The sequence below is a fragment of the Gavialis gangeticus genome, unplaced genomic scaffold (genome assembly GCF_001723915.1).
Source record: "Gavialis gangeticus isolate Ggan-Ray unplaced genomic scaffold, GavGan_comp1, whole genome shotgun sequence".
NCBI lineage: Eukaryota > Metazoa > Chordata > Crocodylia > Gavialidae > Gavialis > Gavialis gangeticus.
Genome location: NW_017729008.1, coordinates 32,497,625 through 32,521,191, shown reverse-complemented (window position 1 = coordinate 32,521,191; position 23,567 = coordinate 32,497,625). Strand labels below are relative to the sequence as shown.

The following is a 23,567-nucleotide window of genomic DNA, read 5'->3' as shown; positions in this document are numbered from 1 at the left end:
CTTCAAAAGAGAAGGCTGAGGGGGGATCTTGTGGCCTGTTATAAACTGGTTAGGGGGGATCAGCAGGCACTGGGGGAGTCCCTGTTCCCCCGAGCGCCGCAAGGAGTGACCAGGAACAATGGTCACAAGCTGGCGGAGGGAAGGTTTAAGTTGGACATCAGGAGGTGCTACTTCACGGTCAGGGTGGCTAGGGTCTGGAACCAGCTTCCAAGTGCGGTGGTGCAGGCTCCCACCCTGGGGGTTTTTAAGAGGAGGTCGGATGACTGGTCGGATGCTCTTCCTGCCATGGCAGGGGGTCGGACTAGATGATCTGCCTAGGTCCCTTCCGACCCTAGAAACTATGAAAACTATGAAACCTATGCCCAAGTCTTGCAGATCCTTTCTTCTTTCAACATCATCTAAAATACAACATTTTATGCTCATCCAAAAGGGCTTGAAACTCTCGTCCAGGCTCCCATCATCTTTTATCTTGATTTTTACCTTGATTACTCCAACAATGGTAGGGCAACAGTTATACAGTCACTGCCTATTTTGCTACCCTATACTGTCACACGCTCTTACTCTCCCCTTGGGCTCCCCTACTTGTCTGCATTCTTCCATTCTCTCTTGCCTGTTAGCTCTGTGGGGCAGGGATTATCTTTGTTCTGTGTTTGCACATTGTCTAGCAGTAAAACAGTTCCTGACTAAAGCACCTATGTGCTACAGAAATACAAACAAACACCACAACCTATCACATCCCAAGCCACACAGAAATAAAAATGCACTTGACCAGAAGTCATCATCTACTGGATTACTGACAAATTTGAAGGAGTTTCTATTTTGTATTGGTTAACACACTTACATAGTCTGCAACACTACATGTCTATGAAATGAATATCCTACAATCACTTAGTTTGCAGTGGGAGATGGATTGTTATGAAGAGAGTTGTAAAAATAACTTATTCTCCTTCATTTTCTAAAAAAAATAACAGTTCTGCAATTCCTTTCCCCAGACAGCAGAAATAACATTGAACATAAGTTTCTACTCTTGCTGCTTACAGAGCTATTATCAAGTAAAACAGGGAATACAACATTACTGTAATAAAGTGCAGAGATATTCTGCTGCCCTCACTTCCTCTTTCCCCCACGAACTAATTTAACTTTCCCAATACCAGGAGACACACACCCGGCCATAATTTCTGTCTATCACTTGAGAAGCAGCATTGGATTTTCTCCACTAACTTCAGCTGCAAAGGGCATTCACAGCTGCAAAGGCCTATTTGGAAGGTCTTATTTTTACTCCCAGTATGGAGTACCAGCAGCAAAACTGCTCCAGCTCTTTTTCATTCTGCTCCTCGATCTTGTTGAAACTGCTCTGAGAGTCCTTATGTTCTTACTGGACTTTCTTTTTTCCCCTCACTCAGCCAAAGCAGAATACAGGGCAGGTCAAATTTGAAAGGGTTTTAAGACAATAAAATTGACTGGTAATGAAAGGAAACTCCACTCAGGCAGATTTCACTCTAGCACAGAGGGAGGTGTCAAAACTTCTAGGCTGACAGTTCTCCAAGGTAGCATTAATCAGAGGAGTGCCACAGGCAGAGATTTGAAAAATCTTGTGCTTATTTAGGAAGGGTAGGGCCACCAGAATTTGTTGGGAGTTGCTGATGCTCAACTGAACAGGCAATGTTTTTGAATATCATTACTAAATTTGGTATTGTTGCCCCTGCCTTCTATCATCAACCACTTCCTGCCCTTAGGGAAGTAGGAAATGACTAGTAATTCACATCATCAAAAGAGCAGGAACTGCTGAAAACTTTACAGCTTACATTTATCGCTGATGCAAAAGACAGTATAATAGAAGTGTACAAATGTAGAATGACACAACACGTTTGAGTACTCTGGTTTCAAGTTGGAGTAAAAGCTGAACAAATAGAAAATGAAAATCCTTCACTGGTGTAAGCCACTCCACTTGGAGGCAAGGCTACACATTTATAAGTGAAGGGTAACTTTTTATTAATGTACCAGCTGTTTGTCCCCTCCATAGGCAACTTCATGAGAACATAAGTGCCATACTGGGTCAGACTAAGGGTCCATCTAGCCCAGTATCCCATCTTCAACAATGGCAGGGGTGGATGATCTACAAGGAGAGCATCATCCTGGGTAGCTGTTTCCTCATGACAATCCAGCAACCAATCTGTCACGTAGTGGCAGGTGTTATAACAGCAGCTGGCGGTAGGTATCATCTTGAGAGAACTGCTTGCATATGCATTCCTTAGTACAGAGTAAATGTGGAGTAAATTATGCCATGCTGTATATTAATACCCTAAAGCAAATCACTGTAGACTTAATTAGCCTCTATTAGGATATCATCTTTAGATCTTCAGACAGCAGAACATGAGTGGGTTTCCAAGGGAATGTAATAGTTTGCTCAAGTCAAGCTGAATTCCAAACTAGCCAAACTGGATTTGGACTCAGCAGCAATGGCAGGAGCAGCAACAGCACAGGGGTTAAAGCAACCATCATTTGCCCCTGTGCCACTGACATGCATGCACACTGGGGATGTGCACCCTGAATCCTGGCAGCAGGACACTCCCCACTCACCTTGTTTGTGACAGTCCATTAACTGCATGGGTTCAAATCCTCAGCCATTACAGCTGAACTGCTCCAAAACTTTGAACACATCATAAATATTGTTCCGATCAACTGCTCTTGCTTAGAACAAATTAATATAAAAACAAACAGGGAAATTGTCTACCTTACTCTTAGCATCAATAAGGAATTCCAAGGAATTTTTCTTGTTTCAAAAATATATATTATGTCCCATCCACTATACTAAAAAACAAAGATAAACAAACTCAACTCTTGGCAAGTCTGAAATAAAATGACAAACGTTAATTACAACCAGATAATCCTTTACCTGTTGCTTGTTGCCTTTTCGAGTTAGCATGACAAAAGGCATAGTGTCTCCAGACTCTGAATCTCCTTCCCCACCACCTAATGGTGGACCCTTCTTTAGCTGGCTCTTGAGATGCAGAGGAATAGCAACATCCAGCTGATGCACTTTCACAGACTCTCCACTCCGTTGCTTAAAGAAAAAAGAAAGAAAAAAATAGGGCATGCAAAATTGTTTCTTAGTGACAAAATGCTAAAAATATGAAACTTTGTTACTGTACTCACAAAACATTTCCATGACTGATAAGCTCTTATATTCTAATATAAAAGAGAGCTACACAAACATGTATTAGGCCTCATTAGGTTGTATTCTGGTTCCTTCTTGGTAATATCATCAATATTAGGCCATACATCATTTACTTCTTAATTACTGACTTGAATTCAAGTGTTTTGGGGGGGTTGTTTTTTTATTACGTAATTTTTCTACATGATCACTAAATGCCCACTAAACATCTCCTGAAATTTCCTTCTATCCACAGAAGTCACCAAGTTCAAATGAGGTAAAAGATTGTTTTCCACTGTCTCTCACACCCACTGTCTGTTTTCTCATATAATGAGAAGGTGGAGGCAATTAAATTTGTTTGAATTGCATCCTTCGGCTGACAGATTTAGCATATTTCACTTTATCAAGTACACCAATTGGATATGCCAGGTTAAACAGTCAATGCTGGTCTGAAAACAATTTTTTCATAGAAACCTTCCAGAAACACTGGGATCACACTTCTCTGTTCAAAAACAAGCTCAAAACTTTCCCTTCTGAAATAAAGCTTACATAAACATCAAAAAAAGATCTACGGGTGCTCAGAACACATCTTCAGTTACAATTTGGAACTGAAGCTTTTTGCATTTAATACAAATAATTTTGCCAGTTTTAAAAGCATTTAAGACAGCTGCGCTGACTTTAAAAAAATGTTGCCTGAATACGTCTCTTAGACAATGCAGCAAGCCCACTTAAAAAAAAAAAAATGTGAATGGGTTTGACTATCAGCAGAAAAATTAATTAAATTCCACTGGATGTTACTTGCCTTAATAAAAAGAGAATCTCCAATGATTACAAACTTACTACCTTTCTCCTATGTTGAAACTGGTCTGCTTAACATAATACTTAACAGTACCATCATTAGCATTCAAGGAAAAACAAGATTAACTTTCAACACTCCAGCAACATCAATTCACCAATCAATTTGGTACACAAAAACATTCTCTTTTGTGTACATCTTTTCAATCCATTAGGATGGTACCAAAGGATCTGCCTACAATGTTATATTTCCCCTCCCTTCCTGAGCTGGCAAGGACAGCTGCATCTTGGAAGCACACCTGCTGGTAAATAAAGCAACCAATAAAAGGATTAGTGGAGCTTGATTTAGCACTCAGGGCTATAAGAGACTTATGATAGTGGGAAACAGGGAAAGACTGTGGGAAAGGGGCAGAGACGAGGAGTTTGAGAGGAGAAAAAGGCTTTCATGAGAGCCCAGGACTGAGCCAAACCACCATGAGACCCAACTCTTTTTTTCCCTGCCTTGGAGGCTGGACAGAAGAATGTGCATCTCAGGGGCAGAACCAGCAACCAGTTCTGTAGAGTTGGGAGAGCCTAGCACCACTCTGCATGAACTAAACACTAAAGCATAGGAGGAAGGGGGGGGATTCAAGCCAGCCTGTGTGAAATGTGCTCCTTTACTGAGAAGTGTTCATCAGCTAGGTTACGTTTGCACCACCTGAGTTTTCCTTTGGTTGTTTACAGTAGTTTTATGTAGAATTTAGATTATGATTTGTAGGGGATGGTTTGGACAGGGATGATCCTGCCTCAGGCAGGAGGCTGGACTAGATGACCTCTGCAGGTCCCTTCCAGCCCTACTTGTCTACGATTCTAGGAAAAGGCAGCAAGAAAAGCACAGAAAACCCACATCCCCATGATGAAGGATATTCCATATGAAGCCCTTGTCTATTTCGAAATCTGATGGAATCAACCATGCAGTGAAGATGCTTATTTACTCTAAGACAAGACAAAGATTCAAACCTGAAGATTTTCCAGCATCATTTTATCTAAAGCCTGGATGAAGTCTTCATCCTCTGCGCAAGGGACATGCTTAAGTCCTCCTCCTTTAATCATTACTTCCTGTAGAAAAGAGAAATATCCTGCCGCATAAATTTGATCTCTACTGAATTTAAGGATGAAATTAAATTACTAAAGGAAGCTTATCTTGTTTACATTCATGACTAATTTATATTTATAGAGGAATAGTTAAAATAAAAGAACTGTTGGAGGAAAATTGTTTGGCGGTTTGTTTAGCCCAGCTAAAGAAATACGGTTTATTACTCTTGGTTTCTTATGCTGTAACACTGATCAAAAGCCAATATGCAGTGTTCTACCATTAGTACTGTGATCTGTACTTCCCTTAAATAATTTAGCTACAACACACAAATTCTCTTTCCACCTCTGCCTGCAAGTGATATTCTGAGATTTATATTCTTAAGATTGTGTAATTAGATTCCCTTTTCTGAAGAGACGTTGCCATTAAATTTAGGGAACATAGGTGGTGCCATAAATAAATAATAAAATAATCCATTCACAGGCATACTGGTGTAAGAATAGCACTGATGCTATCAGAACCTGCTAATTGCCACATTCTTTGTTTCTTGCCTTATTCTATCTCCTGTTTCAATTCTGTGATCAGAAGGAAAGTAATTAATCTACTCCACATCAGCTTGCTGGTCATGTTCATTACCTCATTAGAATGTCAAAACCCCTCTCCTTTCTGCCAGCTTACTATGTGTTTTCTTAATGGTTATGCAATCTCTAAGAGTGAAAATACTTGTGCAAATGCACATTTTCATGAGTTCTTTTGAGACTTTCACTCTCCTAAAAACCTTGCAAATGACAGTTGGCATCAAGGCTTGCCAAAGAGGCATTGGAAATTAAATTCATTTTATATGAAATAAAAGTTTTTTTGCTGTAGGTCCACAAATCTGTAGTGAGCAGTATCTGCTAAATATACTCAGTGATAAAAAACTGACCATGCAAAAGCAGCTTCACTAATCAAAAGCGGATACATACTGTATTCTCTTCATCTGTTTCGTTTTCTTTATTAGAGTCTGTGAGGTAATCTGTATTCTCTTCCTCCTCTTCTTCACCCTCCTCTTCCTCATTGTCTGAGCCCTCCTGAAATAGTATATTGAAAGCACAAATTTTAATGGCATGCCATTTAAACATAATTTTAATGAGAGAAACCCACAGGTGACACCAACAAACGTCCTGCTCCTAGAATTGGACTTGGGCATCCACATTCCAAGTTGAAGATAATGATTCAGAGAAACCCAGTCTAACCTGTCTGTGGAGTCTCCAAGCCCACCTGGGTGTCTGTGTTTTCATCAAAATCTCATTTAGGCACCTAAAAACTTCAGTTACTGTGCGTGGTTGGAGGCATCACCATCTTGGCTCAGCAGATCATTTAGGCACCTATCTACAGCTGCTTGCGATTCACAAACTCAGGTCTGGCCTACACTACATAGTTCTGTTGGCAAAACAGAGTCCACAGTGATAGCTACCCTCTGCCAGCAGAGCCAGACTAGCTCTGCAACAGAAAGGAGACTTCTGCTGCCACTAGGAAACTGAAAGAAAGCGTGCATAGATCTTCTTGCGCCTTCTGCCAAGTCACTCCAGACACTTTAACAACCAGGCACCCTCAGACAGCAGCCTGAGCCCTGCCAACACAGCAGATGAAGTGAAGCCATATAGATCTGGGCAGCATCTGTGCAGAGCCAGAGCCGTGCGTGGGTGTACATGAGCTGTCAGCTTCTCTGGCAGCTACTGTCTGTCACCAGAAGTTCTGGTAGCAAAAGCAGCCTAACAAAGATGAGGGCTGTGTGTCCCTCTGAGAAGGTCCAACATTGATAGGCAGCACTGATTTCAGGACCTAGCCATTTTCTACTGTTTTGCTATCTTTTATGTAATAACCTAATGGTGAGAGTACCTACCTAGAGAACAGGAGACACATCTCCTCAACCTGACAGGGTTTAAAAATCAAGGCTGGGCAATTATTTGGGTCCAAGGGCCACATAAGGACTTTGAAGAGCTGTTGTGGACTGGGTCAGCAGCCCCCCACCCTGGACATGGCGCTTTGGGTGGGCGGGGAGTATTCAGCAGCAGGACAGGTGTGATCCGCATCCTGCATGCCCTGACCCGTGGGGAGTGAATGGAGGGGGCGTGGGCGTGTGTGTGGGGGGGGGTGCTGCTTGGGAAACAGCCAGGTGTGTGGGGAAGGAGGGAGAAAAGGGGAAAAAACACACGCAGCAGAACTCAGCCAGTGGGTGGCTACCCCTGTGGTGCTCAGTGTGGGCCAAGTCCTGCCTGGGGGAGCCCATGCTGCGCTCCTGCCCACACCCACCAGCACGAACCAAGGCCCAGACCCTGGCCAGTGCACAGCTTCTGGTGGGGCTGTTGCCAGTGCAGCTGAAGCTGGCCAGGCTTGCATCATCATCAGGAGGGGACGGGAGCAGAGCAGCACCCGGCTGGCTACAGCTGCACTGGGAACAGCCCCACAGGAAGCTGTGCGCATTGGCCAGGGCCCAGATCAGTAGGGCTGTCCTGCTCTCCTTGTCTCCAACTACTGCTGCTACACTGCTCCGGGCAAGTTGGAAGGAAAGAAGTGGGAGCTTCAACCAGGAGGCTCCTACCCAACCCGGGTAGCTCCATCTTCTAGCCACCTTCCACACGCTCCACCCACCCTCAGACGGCTGCTCATTGTGCTGGGTGGGCAGAGCAGGTGGAAGGCAGCCAGGAGCTAAAGCCAGAGCTCCATATGCTGGGCAGCAACCATCTGCTGAAGTTTCCCTCCTGCGTGGAGCTGCACAACAGGGTCAGGGGCATCAGCTGCAGCTGGAGGCGAGGGGAGCAGAACAGCTCCACCAGCCTAAGCACCAGCCAGCCCACAGCTTCTGGTGGGGCTGTTCCCAGCGCAGCTGCAGTTGGCTGGGTGCTGCTCTGCTCCCCACAGCTGCACCACTCTGGGCAGGCAGGAAGGAAGCTTCAGCTGGGTGGCTCCCACTAGAGATAAGGGGAGCAGAACAGTATCCAGTTATCTGCAGCCGCACTAGGAACAGTCCTGCCAGAAGCTGTGTGCTGGCCGGGACCCAGGCTGGCAGGAGCACAGCATGGGCTCCCCAGCAGGAACGGGTGGGGCTTGGTCTCATGGGGAGCACTGCAGGGGCAGCTGCAGGCCAGATCCAGTCAGTTGGCAGGCTGGAACTGACCCATGGGTCATACTTTGCCCACCCTTGCTTTAAGCCCACATCTCCTGCTGCCCAGAAGAACACTAACCAGCACACTGAAGAGCCACATCCATCACTCCAGTTGAAGCAGGGCCACTGAGTAATCAAGAACACAAGAGACATAGCCAGAATGAGAATAAGCAACGAAGGGCATGACTAAGCCCAGTGATGAAAGTGCTCTCCAAAGAGGGCAGTCTCCTAAGTCCTGGTCTCTGCCCAAAAATTGTTTATGCATTTTATCCAAATGCAAAAATGCACAACCTGTGTTGGGAGCAGGGACCAGAACCTAGGACCCTCTCCCAAGGAAGCACCTTTCATGGGCTACAGTTATGTTCCTCCTTACTGTATGAATTTTGCATTCCTTTGCATAGTGGCCAAGCTCCGGCAGAAAGACTGGTGTCCAGCCTAGCCAAAACCTATTAGTCATGGCCCTAAAGCTAAAAAATGGGATTTTTACTGAGAAAAGACCAACATACATGTCTCCCACTAAGGTATTACATACAAGGTGACCCTCTACTACCTCATCCTTTCCCAAAAGAAAAAAAAGTGAGCCCATCACCTGGATATTAATTGGTAACTTACACATCTAAATCCAAATAAGGGTTTCAGGCTGTGAATCCCAGTTTTGGTGAAGTAGGTAACACAATACTCCAGGCAGATACCTGGTGGGATTTCAGATGTAGCTCTTCTTTTCGCATTTCATGCTGGCTACTTTAAGCATCTTTCCCCACAGCACAATAAATTCTAGGCACCTACCTCTTCCTCTTTAAACCCTATGGACCTTGGGCACCTAACTCAGGTTTATGAATGCCACTCTTGCTACTGTCTTCTTAAAAGTTAGGTGCCAGACTGCTCACTATCACCACACCCACGTCCTTTTGTAAATCTTACCTTAAGTTCATACACCATTCATTCCCACCCACTGCCCCACAGTTCTGTATAATTACTTCACTATATTTTCTTGCATATTGCATGTTCTCAAAATAAGACACACACCTTGTGTTGGGGTGCCAGAATGAGCCAAAAAGATTTTTCCAAAATCTTTACCTGCCACAGCAAGGGCTCATCATGGCTGAATGTGGGCTGCAGGCAGGGGAACAAAGTCCTGTCTGTGTCACACCCTCTTACTACAGCTGCACAGCTAAGGGCTTCACCCTGTCACAGCCACAGTAGAACTGGCTGAGTCAGAAGCTGCTGACAATTTGGCAGCAACTGTGACAGGGTGTAACCTCCTTGCACTTGCACAGCTAGAGCCCCGGGGAGTGATACCAACTTTGGGACGCCACCTCCCTACACATGGCTGGGAAGGGAGCACAGCTTCAAACAGCCATTCCAGAGTCCCCTATACCTCCAGTTGCTTGAAACATTCACCCCAACTTTGGGCAACTAGTTTGTGTGTGTGTGTGTGTGGGGGGGGGGAAGAGGGCAGAGACAGGATGTGTCTGGTAAATAAGATATTCTTCACTTCCAATGCTCAGGCTTGTTTCCAGTGATAATCATGTCCCTGAGAAGCATCTACTGATCAGTGTTTGAAATCTCCTCCAAGTCAACCACAATTACTCTGCTAGTCTAGAACTATCTTTGTTATTTAAAGAAATGGCATATTTGGAGAAAGCCACGATTCAATTCCCAAGTGATACATATGTGCCGACAACTCTGTGCCGCCACCACAATGGGGGTGCACAACTCCATGCCACCATCCCTGATGCTTCTGGGTGTTGGATCTGACCCAGCTGCAGCCCTACACCCCATCGTTGGCAAAGAAATCATGTCACCACCTCCAGTGCTGCCAGGCCTTGGCTCCAATCAGGCTGTAGCCCCATGCCCTGCACCCCACTGTCTGTGCAGAAATCATGGGGGAGGGGGGCAGACACGTTGCCAATGATTCAATTAATCTATACGGTTTAAGTAGTCATACCTATACTTTCTGGTGTATACGATTGGTAACGTATTAAGTCACATGATTTCCCAATGGGAAAAATCCACTTTGGGTATTAAAATAGCCATTTCACAGAGTTACTCAAAAATATGCCGACAGTGCCAGTTTAAAAACTTTACCATATACTTTGGTTAAAGATATGTAGGACTCTGGTCCTTAATTCATATTTTCCTCTAACTTCCTCATCATACTTTTTTGGTTTATTGATTAAAGAACATTTGTTTGTTGGGTTTCATGTTTAACATTTAATATTCAACCTACATACTGTAATCAGGCTGCCTTATCTCAGTGCTTAATGAACACATTATTAATTGTTCAAAAGCACAAAACCACCCAACTTTGAGAAGGTTTATTACTGGGAAGCAAAGATTGCATAGAAGGAAGTATTTTTTACAGTTAAACTGAACAAAAGTCTGAAAACAATTAAGAGATAAAGGCATATCAAGTTAGGGCTGAAATTCATATCAATTATTTTTCTGCAGAAATGCCAATCTATTTTTAACGAGGATGTTTACCTAATTACGTTTAGTGCCTATGCTAACAAGCGCTCATACCAACAAGAAAAAAAAAAACATTAAAAATCTCTACTGTTTCCTATTTCCTTGTCATGCTTATCACGATAAAGTAAATTTGTCATGAGAACTATAATACTGCTGTGTCATAATGACTCGTTCAAATTTATAATGGTCTCATACAGTAGCACAGTGCACACTATTAGCTTTATTTTTTTATTTGTTCTTCCACATCTGATTGACATTATCAATGCATTAAATATAAGCAGACTGACCAGAGCCAAAAGCCTTGATCTCATTACACAAGAATAAGTGATGAAGCAGTCCAAAGTATCTGTTTGTTTTAATTCTTGGTCTTTCATACATTAGTCGCTGCATGTTCTCCGACAAGCACAGATGTCATAAAAACAGCTTTTATATTTATACATTAATTCCTTGACTAAGCTGAGAGGCTGTACACTGTGCTGGACTAAGCGTAAAATCAGCTTTTAATCCTGGCTCTACCACTATTTGCTTTGTGCAAGCTCGAAGTGTTGTTTACTCCCCCACATCTGTAAAATGGGGCAATAACTGTCTGCGCTCACAGAGATGATGTACAAAATTTAGAGCCAGATGTTACTTCTTAGAGGAGCCTGAATACATTAGTTTTGTACAGAGGTTTCTCACAGCAATTAGAGGCAGAAGCAGCACTTCTGGCAGTGGCACACAGGATTTAAAAGTCCACCCAAACGCCCTCTCTGCAGCTAGCACCTGTACATAACAGAGCCTTGCTGCACCACTGCCGTTGAAGCTTCCTGAACCCCACCACAAATATTAGGGGAGTAGAGTTAAAAAGTATTAAACATTAGTTCCTTTTACATGAGGATAGTGTAAAGTAAGGTAAAATGAATGGAATCACCTCTTCCTCCGGCTCATTTACTTCACTTTCATTTCCAGATTGTTCTTCTGTCTCTGCTCCACCTTCCTCCTCCTCTTCATCCTCTTCCAGGTTCTCACCCTCAGTCATAGAATCTTTTGAATCTTTGTCATTCACAAGGCCTGTGAAATGGGGAAAAAAAGGAAGGGATTGGGAAGACAGCATATCAGACAGGAAACCATTTTTCACTGCAACATAGCATTAAAAGATATTTACATAAGAGAACCTGAGAAATTCACAACTACTGAAGATTAAAGAAGATACCCAATCATGATGTTTCATTCCCAAGAGATGCTTTTATTTTAAATAAAAGAAATTAATTTTACTTACATTAAAGAACTATAAAGAGAGAAATCTATTTCAAAACATTTCAAGAAAACCTCTATAAGAAGCTTTTAAGAATTCCAGAAAAGCACCAATCAAGACCTGTAACATCCCTAAACTTCTCAAATTTCTTCAATCAATTTCTTTAACTTGGGCCATATTAATTAGATGCAATCTCAAAGGCTCTATATAAAATGCCAGAAAATCTGGAGTTTTCTTTCTACAGTGAGGTTACCCACATTCTGAGAAATTCAAATACAACTATACAAACACTCCAGGAAATTCTATAATGTATAAGTTAGCATACGGAACCTCGCACTATGGTTTTGTTTGATGTAGTGCTACGAGTTGAGACCAGTACTGTTAGTTTGATTATAAAATGAAACTGTCACAGTACAGGTCATAAATGTGAAAGACCCTTTTACGCTGTTTATAACAGATTCTTTTAAAATGAAATGGATTTTTATTTCTGTATGAATGAGTTTATCTGGTACTCGAGTCTGTGTGGATGAAGCCAGGTGGCTCAAATACAGTCAGAGGCCCCTCCCAAATCTGAGAGTTAAACTATTCATATTTAGTCTTTAAAATTATTAAAACTTGGTTTTAACTGCTGTTTGATTTATACAAAGTGCCGTTATAGCCTCACAGAATATTTATAGTTCTCCTCTATGGAGTCAGACTCCATAACACAACATCAAACTGCAACACATTTGATATATTCCAGTTTCCAATTAATTGTTTTTTACATTATTCTGTATATATCTGAAAGCTTAGTATTGCACTGAAATTAGTTTTTCCAAGACCTCTTTTTAAAAATGAAGTTAAACTATCCAGAGCAAAAAACCCTCCGTTTCCAGAATACAGTAGTCTTTCATGCATTTTTTAAATTTTTTCAGTAATCTACAAAGCCACTTTAACCTCCTGAGGATTGTGGTTTGAACTGGCAGATAATTATACTTAAGCCAGCCTTGTTTAACAGCATATTTCAACCAATGATTCTTCAAAGAGTTGATTTGAAAGGCTGCAAAGTTGATATAGCCAATGGACACAGTACCTTTATTCATATTTTAAACCACACAACCCGTATGCTTATGAGAGATGGCTTCACTACCCTAAAGGGCAAACAAAGGAATCATTTTCATGTTCTTAAACCATGAAGCAGGTAGTTTTGCTTCTTTTTAAACCAAGCAATACTATAATCTACTGCATCAAGTTGAGGCTCGCTCCCATAACCATGGAAAACTGAGTTGAGGATTTTTGGTTTTATAAGCAACCATGTCTGGTTTCATAACCCCACCATGTCTACCTTAAGTTAGGATTTCTTAAAGCCAACCAGCATTGTGGCCTTGCTCTCCATGAGGTGCAGCCAGACCAGGTTGCCCTGCACCTCATCTGCATATAAGTTTTTGGTGGGTCCCAGGACTCATGACAAGACCACATAGTTCCAGTCACAGAATCATAGAAGTCAGGTCAGAAGGAACCTTGTAGATCTTCAAGTCCGACCCCCTGCCTGGGCAGGAGAAAAAACTGGGTTCAAATGGTCCCAGCTAGGTAGGCATCAAGCTTCCTCTTAAAAGACCCCCAGGGTAGGAGGCAGCACCACTTCCCTTGGAAGTTGGTTTCAGACCCCAGCCGCCCTAACTGTGAAGTAGTTCTTACGGATGTCTGATCTAAACCTCCTCTCCAACAACTTGTGGCCGTTATTCCTTGTTATTCCAGGGGGCTCTTGGGGAAACAAGGTCTCTCCCCAAACCCTTCTAGTCCCCCCATGTGAGTTTATAGACGGTCACCAGGTCCCGCCTCAGCCTTCTCTTGCAGGTTCAGGTCCCGCAGTCTCTCATTGTACGGTCTGCCCTGTTGTCCCTGGATCATGCGAGTGGCCCTCCTCTGGACCCTCTCAATGTTGTCCACATCCCCCCTGAAGTAGGGCGCACAGAACGGGACACAGTACTCCAGCTGTGGCCTGACCAGTGCCACACAGAGGGGGAGGATCACCTCCTTGGCCCTGATAGAGATGCACCTGTGGATGCACAACAAAGTCCGGTTAGCCCTGCCAACCGTGACCTCGCATTGTCGGCCCACGTTCATCTTGGAGTCAATAATGACTCCAAGATCCCTTTCTGCTTCCGTGCTCTCAAGAAGGGCATTTCCCATCTTATAAGTCATCAGTGGGAGGCTATCACAAAGGACTTTTTTTTTTCTGGGGGCGGGGGGGCTGGGAAGAAGAGATGTAATCTGGAGTACACACACATCCTGAGCAGTGCTAAGTCATATGAGGTCACCATGGCTTGAAATGCTGTTGATTCTGCTGGGCCCAGCCCACTGAACTATATAGGAAATCACGAACCTTTGGCTTGATTAATACCATGCATGGTTTGTACTATATATAAAGTAGGTAAAAAAGTGCTGCTCGAAAAGTGGGTTTATCAAGTACCTGTGCTGAAACTTGCAGCAGTTTCCAAAAAAGTAAAATCCATCAGTTCTGGATGAACTAAAGTCTATGGGCACCCATAATAACTTCCCTACATGCAAAAAGACATGTTTATTTCAAGCCAGTCTTTTCAAATTTGCCCCTCACTTCCATGTGCTCAGGAAGAGCAGGGTGTGATGGGAAGGGGCTGCAGGGGAAAAGAGTTGGGGGGAGGTCAGAGGGCATGGAGGCCACCTGACAACCCCCCCCCCCCCCAGTTTTATTTTCCCTGCTGTAGCAGTAGGAGGAGGAAAAATTCAAGGTAAAACCTCCAATAATTAAATTCTGTACCTGAAAAATTATAACAAATTTATTAATTTTCCATATATAGAATCTAACTGGGGGATCACCTTGTATTTGAGTAAATATGGTATTTCACAATGTCAGCTCACTGGCGAGGTGTTAGATACTTCACTGTAACAATTATAACATACATGTCTTCCTTTTCAGGGATTTTATAGACATGCCTGGCTAAGTCATGGAATCTCTTTCACTGGAGGGTTTCAAGAAGAGGCATCTGTCTGGGGGGTGTCTGGTGGCATCTGTCTGGTGTACCCTGCATCTCTGCAAGGGGCTACACTAGATAACCCTTGAGAGCCCTTCTAACCCCAATCCTGTATAAATCTATGCTATGAATACAAAAGTAAAATATTTGGCTTTCACAGCATCTTCTCACAATTAAAAAAACAAACAAACAAAACAATTTCATGTGATCCAGTATTCCCTTTCACTTGCTCTAAAATAAAGCATCTCAAATTGTACATCCAAGAATGGAGCAACCACAAATAATTTTTGAATATTCAGGTGTAACATAATAAAATTAGCCAAACTTCATAAATGCATTAAATACTATAGTACTGAATTGTACTTCATAGGACTCTGACTGAAGTTGTGGCCATGCTCACATACTCATTCCCTCCTACTCTGGAGTTTCAAATGATCACTTTTCATAGCAATAAAGTAGACTTACTTCCCCTTCAGAACCACTGCTGCTCCAACAGTCAAGCAAAAGGGCTGCTGTTGGGACATACAATGTACCCCTGTGTCTCACAGCTAAGTATTCTCTTACACTGTACAAAATCAAAACAGTCGCATAGAAGCAGATAGTCATTTCAAGTTTGGCCCAATCTCTCATTCAAATGATTTAAAAACCGTTTCCCACTAAAAGCATTTGCATCCATCAAAACAACATTCAAAGAGATGAAGAGAGAACGATAAACAAAAGACTTCTGGGTCCTACTCCAAAACACAGTTATAATAGCAAATTGGCAATTATCCTACAGCACATTTTTAAGTTAGCAACAAGTGGTGTGAGACCCATCATGGCTGCTCATTCAATGCAATCTTTTGAAAAAGAAAACCGGTGATCAGCTTGTCGGGTGCCAGAATGAACACAATGAAATGCTGTTCTCCAAAGCTGCTTCTTACTTCATAGGCAAGAGATTCTTCTAATGTACTGAACATAACTAACCTAACAATAAAGTTTTAAAAGGTAAAAATAATTTCACTTGCAAGAGAAATTGCCCAGTATCTTTTAAAAGATGAAATGAAAGTAAATATAGTAATAAATTGCATTTCTGATTGGAGTTTGAGTGATCATGAAATCTACTAGTTCAGGTTACTCCTTACCAAGGTTTGTTTCTCATTCTGACTTCCTTCTGGTATCATAGAATAGTAAAGTGAACAGCCCAGTGATAAAACTCAAAATGTTGTGACACTAATTGACTGCTGCAAATAACCACACTTGGGTTAAAAGATTACTTGAGAACTGAGATGATTTAGTTAGAGTCAGAAAGGATCAAGTACTTCAATTCTACAAATAACACCTGTAAGTGTAAAAGTCTACAGCCAAAAACACTGCAGAAAGACAGGGATTCCACTAAGAAGCTGAATAAATCCATTCAACAAGGACTGAATATTTTAATAACCAAGAGCACCATATGAAGGAAGGATTATTTTGTCCCTGTACTTCCAGAAACACACACTGAGTGCCTATACCCGTGTTCCAGGGCCGGCGGGTGTGGGTGGAGGGGGAGAAGGATTGTTTTAAATAGAATGGCTCTCAAGCACCTGCGACATCATATGCATTCAGCATCCCGTGTTTCAAAAGGGCAGCACATGTGCCACCTGAAACTTATTCAATGACCTTCAGTTAAAGTGCGCTCACTGTCATTTTGAAGCACAGGGACGCTGAATAGATGCGACGCGGAGGCTGCTGGCGCACACTAATTAGCATGCTCCAGCAGACTTGATTAATCTCATCTGCTCCAATCCATGCTAACTGGCATGCATCAGAGGAGACATCCAGCACGTGTGTAGGTTTCCACTAACAGTCAAACTAGGGGTATCAAACTCATCTGCCCCTATGGGACATATGAAATGGTATGGCACCAGTCCGTGGACCATGTCAGTCCCATAAACTACCTTTACATTTGGGACCACTACCACTGTGGAGCTGCGTAGTGTGGCCCTGGAGGCCCACAGTCGGTACTGTGTGAAACAATCCTGAAACAGCATACAGCCACAGCGGGGGATGTGCTGCTCATGGTGGCTGCTCTGCTAATCTAGGACAGTGGTTCTCAACCTTTCACACTAGGACCCATTAGCATAACTAACAGCTTGCCATGACCCAGGGGTCTCTCTCTCCTCTTCCCCTCCACCTGCTGCATCCAGCCCTCTCCCTTCCTCTTCCGCTGCCCTGCTGCATGCTCACCATGCCCCTGCCTTCCTCCACTGTGTGGTGGCTCCATGCAGAGCTGCTACTCAGCCAGCTGGTCCCCAGCCTGTACTGGTACATGGGATTGTTTCATCCTAAATGCAGGTCTTTGCACTTGTCCTTATTGAACCTCATGAGATTTCTTTTGGTCCAATCCTCCAATTCATCAAGGTCTCTCTGAATCCTAGCTCTACCCTCCAGCGTATCTACTACTCCCTGCAGCTTGATGTCATCTGCAAACTTGCTGAGAGTGCCCTCCATCCACAGAGCCAGTCATCTCCTCACAAAAGGCAATCAAGTTGGTCAGGCATGACTTGCCCTTGGTGAACCCATGCTGACTGCTACTAAATCACCTTCTCCTCCAAGTGATTAGAAATGGATTCCTTGAGGACCTGCTTCACGATTTTTCCAGGGACTGGAGGTGAGACTGACTGGTCTGTAGTTCCTCAAATCCTCCATCTTCCTTTTCTTAAAGACGGGAACTATATTTGCCCTTTTCCAATCATCTGGGACTTCTCCCAATTGCCATGAGTTTTCAAAGATGACGGCCAGCGGCTCTGCAATCACAACAAACTCCCTCAGCACCCTCAGTTGCATCCTGTCTGGCCCTGTGGATTTGTAGATGTCCAGCTTTGCTAAATAGTCCCTAAACTGTTCTTTTGACACTGCTGGCTGCTCCCCTCTTCCCCAGACTGTTGCTAGGTGTAGCACTCTGGGAGCTGACCCTGCCCGTGAAGACTGAGGTGAAAAAGGCACTGAGCACTTCAGTCTTTTCTGTATCCTGCCATCAGGTTGCCTTCCCCATTTAGTAAAAGACTCACAACTTTCCCTGATCCTCCTTTTTTTGCCGGCATACTTGCAGGAACCCTTCTTGTTACCCTTCACATCCTTTGCTTGTTGCAACTCCAATTGTGCTTTGGCCTTCCTGATTTCATCCCTATATGCTCGAGCGATACTCTTATACCATTCTCTAGTTGTTTGTCCAAGTTTCCACTTCCTATATGCTTCCTTTGCGTTTTAGCTCATTGAAGAATTCCCTGCTATGCCAAGCTGATCTTCTGCCATACTTGCTAGTCTTCCTGCTCATTGGGATAGTTTGTTCCTGCACTCTCATTAAGGTTTTCTTAAAGTACAGCCAGCTCTCCTGGACTCCTCTCCTGTTCAGACTGGCTTCCCAGGGGGTCCTGCCCATGAGTTCCCTAAGCAAGTTGAAGTTTGCTTTCCTGAAGTCCAAGATCCTTACTCTGCTGCTCTCCTCCCTTCCTTTCCTCTGCATCCTGAACTCAATCATCTCATGGTCACTACTGCCCAAGCTGCCATCCACTACTACATTTCCTACCAATTCTTCCCTGTTTGTGAGCAGCAAGTCAAGAAGAGTGTGCCCTTAATCGGCTCTCCAGCACTTGCACCAGGAATTTGTCCCCAATACTCTCCAAAAGCTTCCTGGATTGCCTGCACACTGCTGTATTGTTCTCTCTGCAGACATCAGGGTGGCTGAAGTCCCTTGGCAGTATCACTGGTGCACACACGGATGAGCAGCGTGGGGTAGTAAATCAGAGGGCTAGATGAGTCTCGGTAATCCTTCTGTGACATCACAGATCCATGCACTGGGCAAGCAGCAGAGCTCCTGAGACAACAGGTCACATTGACAGATGGGTGTTTCCATCCCCCACAGAAGGAAGTCTCCAACTACCACCACCCATCATTTTGTGGTGGAAGCGGTCTCAATCCTTCCCACCTTGAGGAGGCCTGTCCTGTCCTCCTCCATCAATAAAACATGCCCCGCCTCTTCTGTTGCTAGGGCTTCATATCTTTCTTCAGGCAAACTGCTGCAGGTGGAGATGAAGACTTCGGCTTCTTACCAGGTCACAAGCTTCCAGTTTCTATCTTCCCAGGGCCCCATGTCCCGTCACATCCCTTCTCTAGCACTGCCTTTGGCAGTCCTTCCTCCGCAGTCTTAAGAGTCTTGTTCAGCACTGATCTGATGAAGTCCTCATGGCAGAGGATGCTTCAGAGCCTTGCCAGCTCCTCCTGTAGCTCTCTTACCTGCTTCCTGAGGGACACTACGAAGAGGCACTGCTCACACTGTCCCACCTGGCTGTCACTGGAAGGAGCCTGTAAGCCAGAGTCTTTAGAGTGCCAAACCAGGACCTGGGTACAAGCCTCAACAGAGAGTGGTCCTGCCTGGACAGGCACCTCACAGGTGCAAGCAGAGGCAGTGGCAGTGGTTCTAGCAATGAAACCTCTTCCAGTCATTTCTCTGGGTTGCTTAATCCACTGCCTTTCTCTTGCTACCTCAGACCTTCCCTAGCAAGTTTGCATGTAAAATGGCCTGTTTACTGCTCCTTGGTCCCAAAAGGTTTCTTTTTCCCCTGCTTCCTCTCTCTCACCGAGCTTAAAGGATCCCCTTCAAAGAGGGGAGCAGCAAACTGACCTGCAAACTGCTTGCAAACTGCTTCCCTTGTTTGCTCGCTCCCTGGTCACCATGAGTGTCAGTTCTGGTACATTAGAAAAAATTAAAAGTCTCTGGGGTGTTTTCCTCCCCCATCTACAATGTAGGCAAATCACCTTCACGTTCAGCGTTTTTCTAATTGCCTCAAGTTAATGCGATACATGGATTAATTGTAGATCAAAAATGCAAAATGGTAACAGTGCCCAAATGAATCATAACACCAGCAGTAAGGAACACAAGTACAGGGGTTAAGATGCAAATATCAGACACCTTTTTCCCCCAATTGTTTCTTACCTAGTTTTATTAAGAATTCTCGTTCCAAGTCTTGTACCTGCCTGACAGCTTCTTCCAGAGAACTGCAGAGCTTTATCTTTGGTCTCAGGAGTTCTAGTGTATCGCTGATCATATAATCAATGTCAATAGGAAAGGGATGATCTTTTGTCCACACATCCAAACTTTTTTTCCACCAAACGTATCTCTGAAATATAAAACATCCTAACAAGTTATAGAATATATGTGCATAAACATACACACAGTGTTGCATTCTGAGTTATTTTATCACAAACATTAAAGACCATGTATAAGCATGCAGTTTATTACAAACACTCTAAAATTATACATCTTGCATAAATATTTTTAAATAATTCAAAGCAAACCCTAAAACAGAAAATCCACATGACATCTTGAAGTGTCAGTCCAAAATTCAGTTACATATTTTGATTATACAGGTTATATACAGCTTCATAAATGAGCTGTAACAACTGACAATGTGAATTTTATGGCCATGGGCTCATTTTACTAGAACTGCTTTTGAATTATTACGGTAGTAGATACTGAAAGTAGATACTAAACATAAACAGCTTTTTAAGCTCTGGTTCTTTCAGAGCTGGGCACCTAGTGACCTCCGAGCCTCTAAAAATGCCTCCCACCTTAAATGCTTGGATAAATATGGCCAAATAATTTATTTAAAAAAAAAAAAGGACAAAGTTCACCATATGTTCTAACTTTAGATCAAGGCAGATTTAGTTTCTGTCTTCGGCAGATTTTGCTTCTTTCCAAATTTGTATCCTCCTGTTATGAAAATCCCCAGAGCAAGCTAGCACATGGACCTTTCAGAATATGGTATGTAAAATTCAAACTCAAACTGTGCTTAAGAGAAGGATTTGAACAATGGGGTGGCAAAAGGGTACCTGAAGAGGGTATGAACAGCAGGAAAGGCAGTAACACGCAAATGGGAAGGAACCTGGCCTGACTTTCCGCCTTCCAGGTCTAACCATCTGATCAAATGTGATATGGATTTTTTGGAACTCAAACACTTGAAAACTATAGTATTAAACAGAATCATTTCCCAGCTTAACCGCACGCTGATGAACTGAGTCAATATCTAGACCAACATGCCAGAATGCTGTTGTCACACAAGTCTAATTCCTCTTTTAATTGCCTTGTTTTCCTTCCATTTTTGTGCAACTTGAAATGGAATAAGAAACTATACGCACAGCAAGATACTATGAATATATTTCAAGATAATTCACTGAGTTACCATACTACCATCTAGCTATAACTGACATCTAAATATTATTTTAATATATTACACACATTAGTTCAGATTGAGATCTCAATATAAAACATTTAAGGAGGTGCTTAATTTAATGATGTGAGTAAATCCCAGTGATTTCTTGTACAACTAACTTAAGCCATTGTGAAATGCACTGCTGAACAAAGGGTCCAAGCAATAGATATAAAAATTCTAAGCACACTATGAATAAATAATATGTAGATAAAAATACCTGACACATTGTAAATATAATAGTTTATTCATACCTGAAAATAGACAAGGAAGCAGTCAAGTTTCCGTTTGCTGGAGCCCCTGTCAAAATATTGCCCACAGGTATCAAGTATGGTGCAAACCAGCCTAATTCGGAAAAGGTGTTCTGGAGGGTCCAGTGGACTAGAACTACCATCAGGGTTTACACCAAATGATGTAAATGAATACAGAGTTCGAAATATTACAGCTGACTCTACCATTCGGTAATTGTAAAGTTCCCCCAGGAACTTGGCACTGCTGATCCGCCGCTGGTTAAACTTGGGCTGGTTAACCTTAAAAGAAAACATCCAGATTTAAGAGTTTATCTTACTTATTTTTACACTTCCACACAAAATGATTCAAAAGGGGCTTGGACAAAATCATGAAGGATAGGTCCATCAGTGGGTATTAAATGTACCACATTAGGGCTGCAGCCTCAAAAATTATGGGACTTCCTAAGCCTCTGAATGCTTGAAGCTGCAGGTGGAGAGAAGTAAGGGATTGATCAGTCTGGATAGCCATACTTAGATACCCTTTTCTGAAGTATCACTCAGAGAGTAAAAGGAACAGAGACCTGTAGTCTAACTCAGTATGGCATTTCTTAGGTTCTTGCATGCAAAAAGAATTTGTTAAAGACTGTAAAACTCATTATAAAAACTCAAACCTACAAAGAAACTTGCTTTTAATAACAAGCAAACTCCTTGATATCTGGAACAGGCTACCCAGAGAAGTTGTGCACTCTCCATCCTTGGAGGTTTTTAAGATCTGGCTAGACAAAGCCTTGGCTGGGATGATCTAGTTGGGGGTGGTCCTGCTTTGAGCAGGGGTTGGACTGGATGACCTCCTGAGGTCCCTTCCAAACTTAATTTTATATGATTCTATATAATTCGCTGCAGTAAAATGTAAAGATGCATCGAGTTTTACACACTTCACATATTAAATAAATTTGGCCTATGAAGTACTGCAGGTAGCACTGGAACCTAGCCAGACAGTAACTACTTTAAAAGGTTAAATCCATTATCTGCATCATTTGAAATATTATATCTGGTGTTCGCTACCACCATCTGCCCCTGCCCCCGAAAAAGCTTCCTCCAATTTTGAGCTCTATCACATTATGGGTTAATCACCTGTAGCTTGAGATTTTAATACTAGATTTGAAAATCATCATAAATACAATGTAGGGAACAATTCTGTGTGACATGGAAAGAATTGTTCCAAGAACCTCTTCCCTTTTTTAAATTCTTTTACTTTTAAGATCTGCCTTCAAGCAAGCAGTTGAAAACAAACACAAAAGTACACACACACACACACACACGAGAAGTTAAGTTTACAAAGGTCATTTTTTACCTCCATTCCTAGCCGAATATCTTCTAGTACTCCATCCACCACATGAATGCCAACATCCTCTTGGTAAAGTACCAATCCTGCTAAGAGGTTGGCTACACAGTGAATACTATTATATTTCACATTCCAGATGTTGATCATGCAACATATAACATAGTCTTTCACTTCCGGGTCCTGCCAGGGCAGCTTGCGCATTTGTCTCAGGACCTAAGACAGGATTTTTTTGAACATACAAAAATTCAATAGGTAGAAGTTCAAATTATGCCATCAAAATTAAAGGAAATGTTGGGATATTTATAAATAAAGAGCTGGTAATGGTCTTACAGGGTGCATACAGATATTTGGGGAGGTTAGATGTGTTAAAAATGGCCACCCAATCTTAATCTGCCCAGGTATGGACCTTACACTTAGATCCCAAGTTAAGTTAATTTAAGTGCAAACTATACAGAAGTTCAGGGCTGGCAGTTAAATCTAAAAACGGCCGACCCAATCTAAGTTAATAGCATCAGGCTATTTTTAGCTCCCCGGCTCCTCCCATGCCCAGACAGACAACCTCCCTCCCACCTGCAGACCAGCCAGCCCCTCCTCCAGCCCACTAAACCCCTCCCCTCATCCTGCAAGCTGCTTCTGGTGCTGGTTTTACCAGCATTCACTAGTGCCTGGATCTGAGGAAATAAGTTGGGGCGGGGGAAGGGGCAGGTAGGAGGGGGTAGGGGTTGGCAGAGCTAAAAAATAGCCCCTGGTTCTGGGGGAGGGGGGGTAGGAGAGCCTCCCCACCCCCCAGATCCTGCCAAAGCCTCCCAGACCCCAGCAACACCCCTCCACAGACCCCACCTGCCCCACCCCCAATTCTCCCCCCACCTACGATTCCTACCCCCAGGAGCCTACTTC

The 23,567-nt window shown here is 43.1% G+C and overlaps 1 protein-coding gene across 3 annotated transcripts in view; it reads right to left on the bottom strand.

Moving 5' to 3' along the window:
* The window catches only part of UPF2 (UPF2 regulator of nonsense transcripts homolog (yeast)), a 127,582-nt gene that overhangs the window by 30,078 nt on the left and 73,937 nt on the right, over positions 1-23,567 (bottom strand). For all 3 annotated transcript variants that reach the window (XM_019509566.1, XM_019509565.1, XM_019509568.1), the window contains 7 exons: positions 22,680-22,883; positions 21,350-21,625; positions 19,823-20,006; positions 11,549-11,688; positions 5,987-6,091; positions 4,949-5,047; positions 2,897-3,064 (listed from right to left, as the gene is read on the bottom strand). In XM_019509566.1, coding sequence (XP_019365111.1) covers positions 2,897-3,064; positions 4,949-5,047; positions 5,987-6,091; positions 11,549-11,688; positions 19,823-20,006; positions 21,350-21,625; positions 22,680-22,883 — 1,176 coding nt within the window. The remainder of the gene's footprint in view (positions 1-2,896; positions 3,065-4,948; positions 5,048-5,986; positions 6,092-11,548; positions 11,689-19,822; positions 20,007-21,349; positions 21,626-22,679; positions 22,884-23,567) is intronic.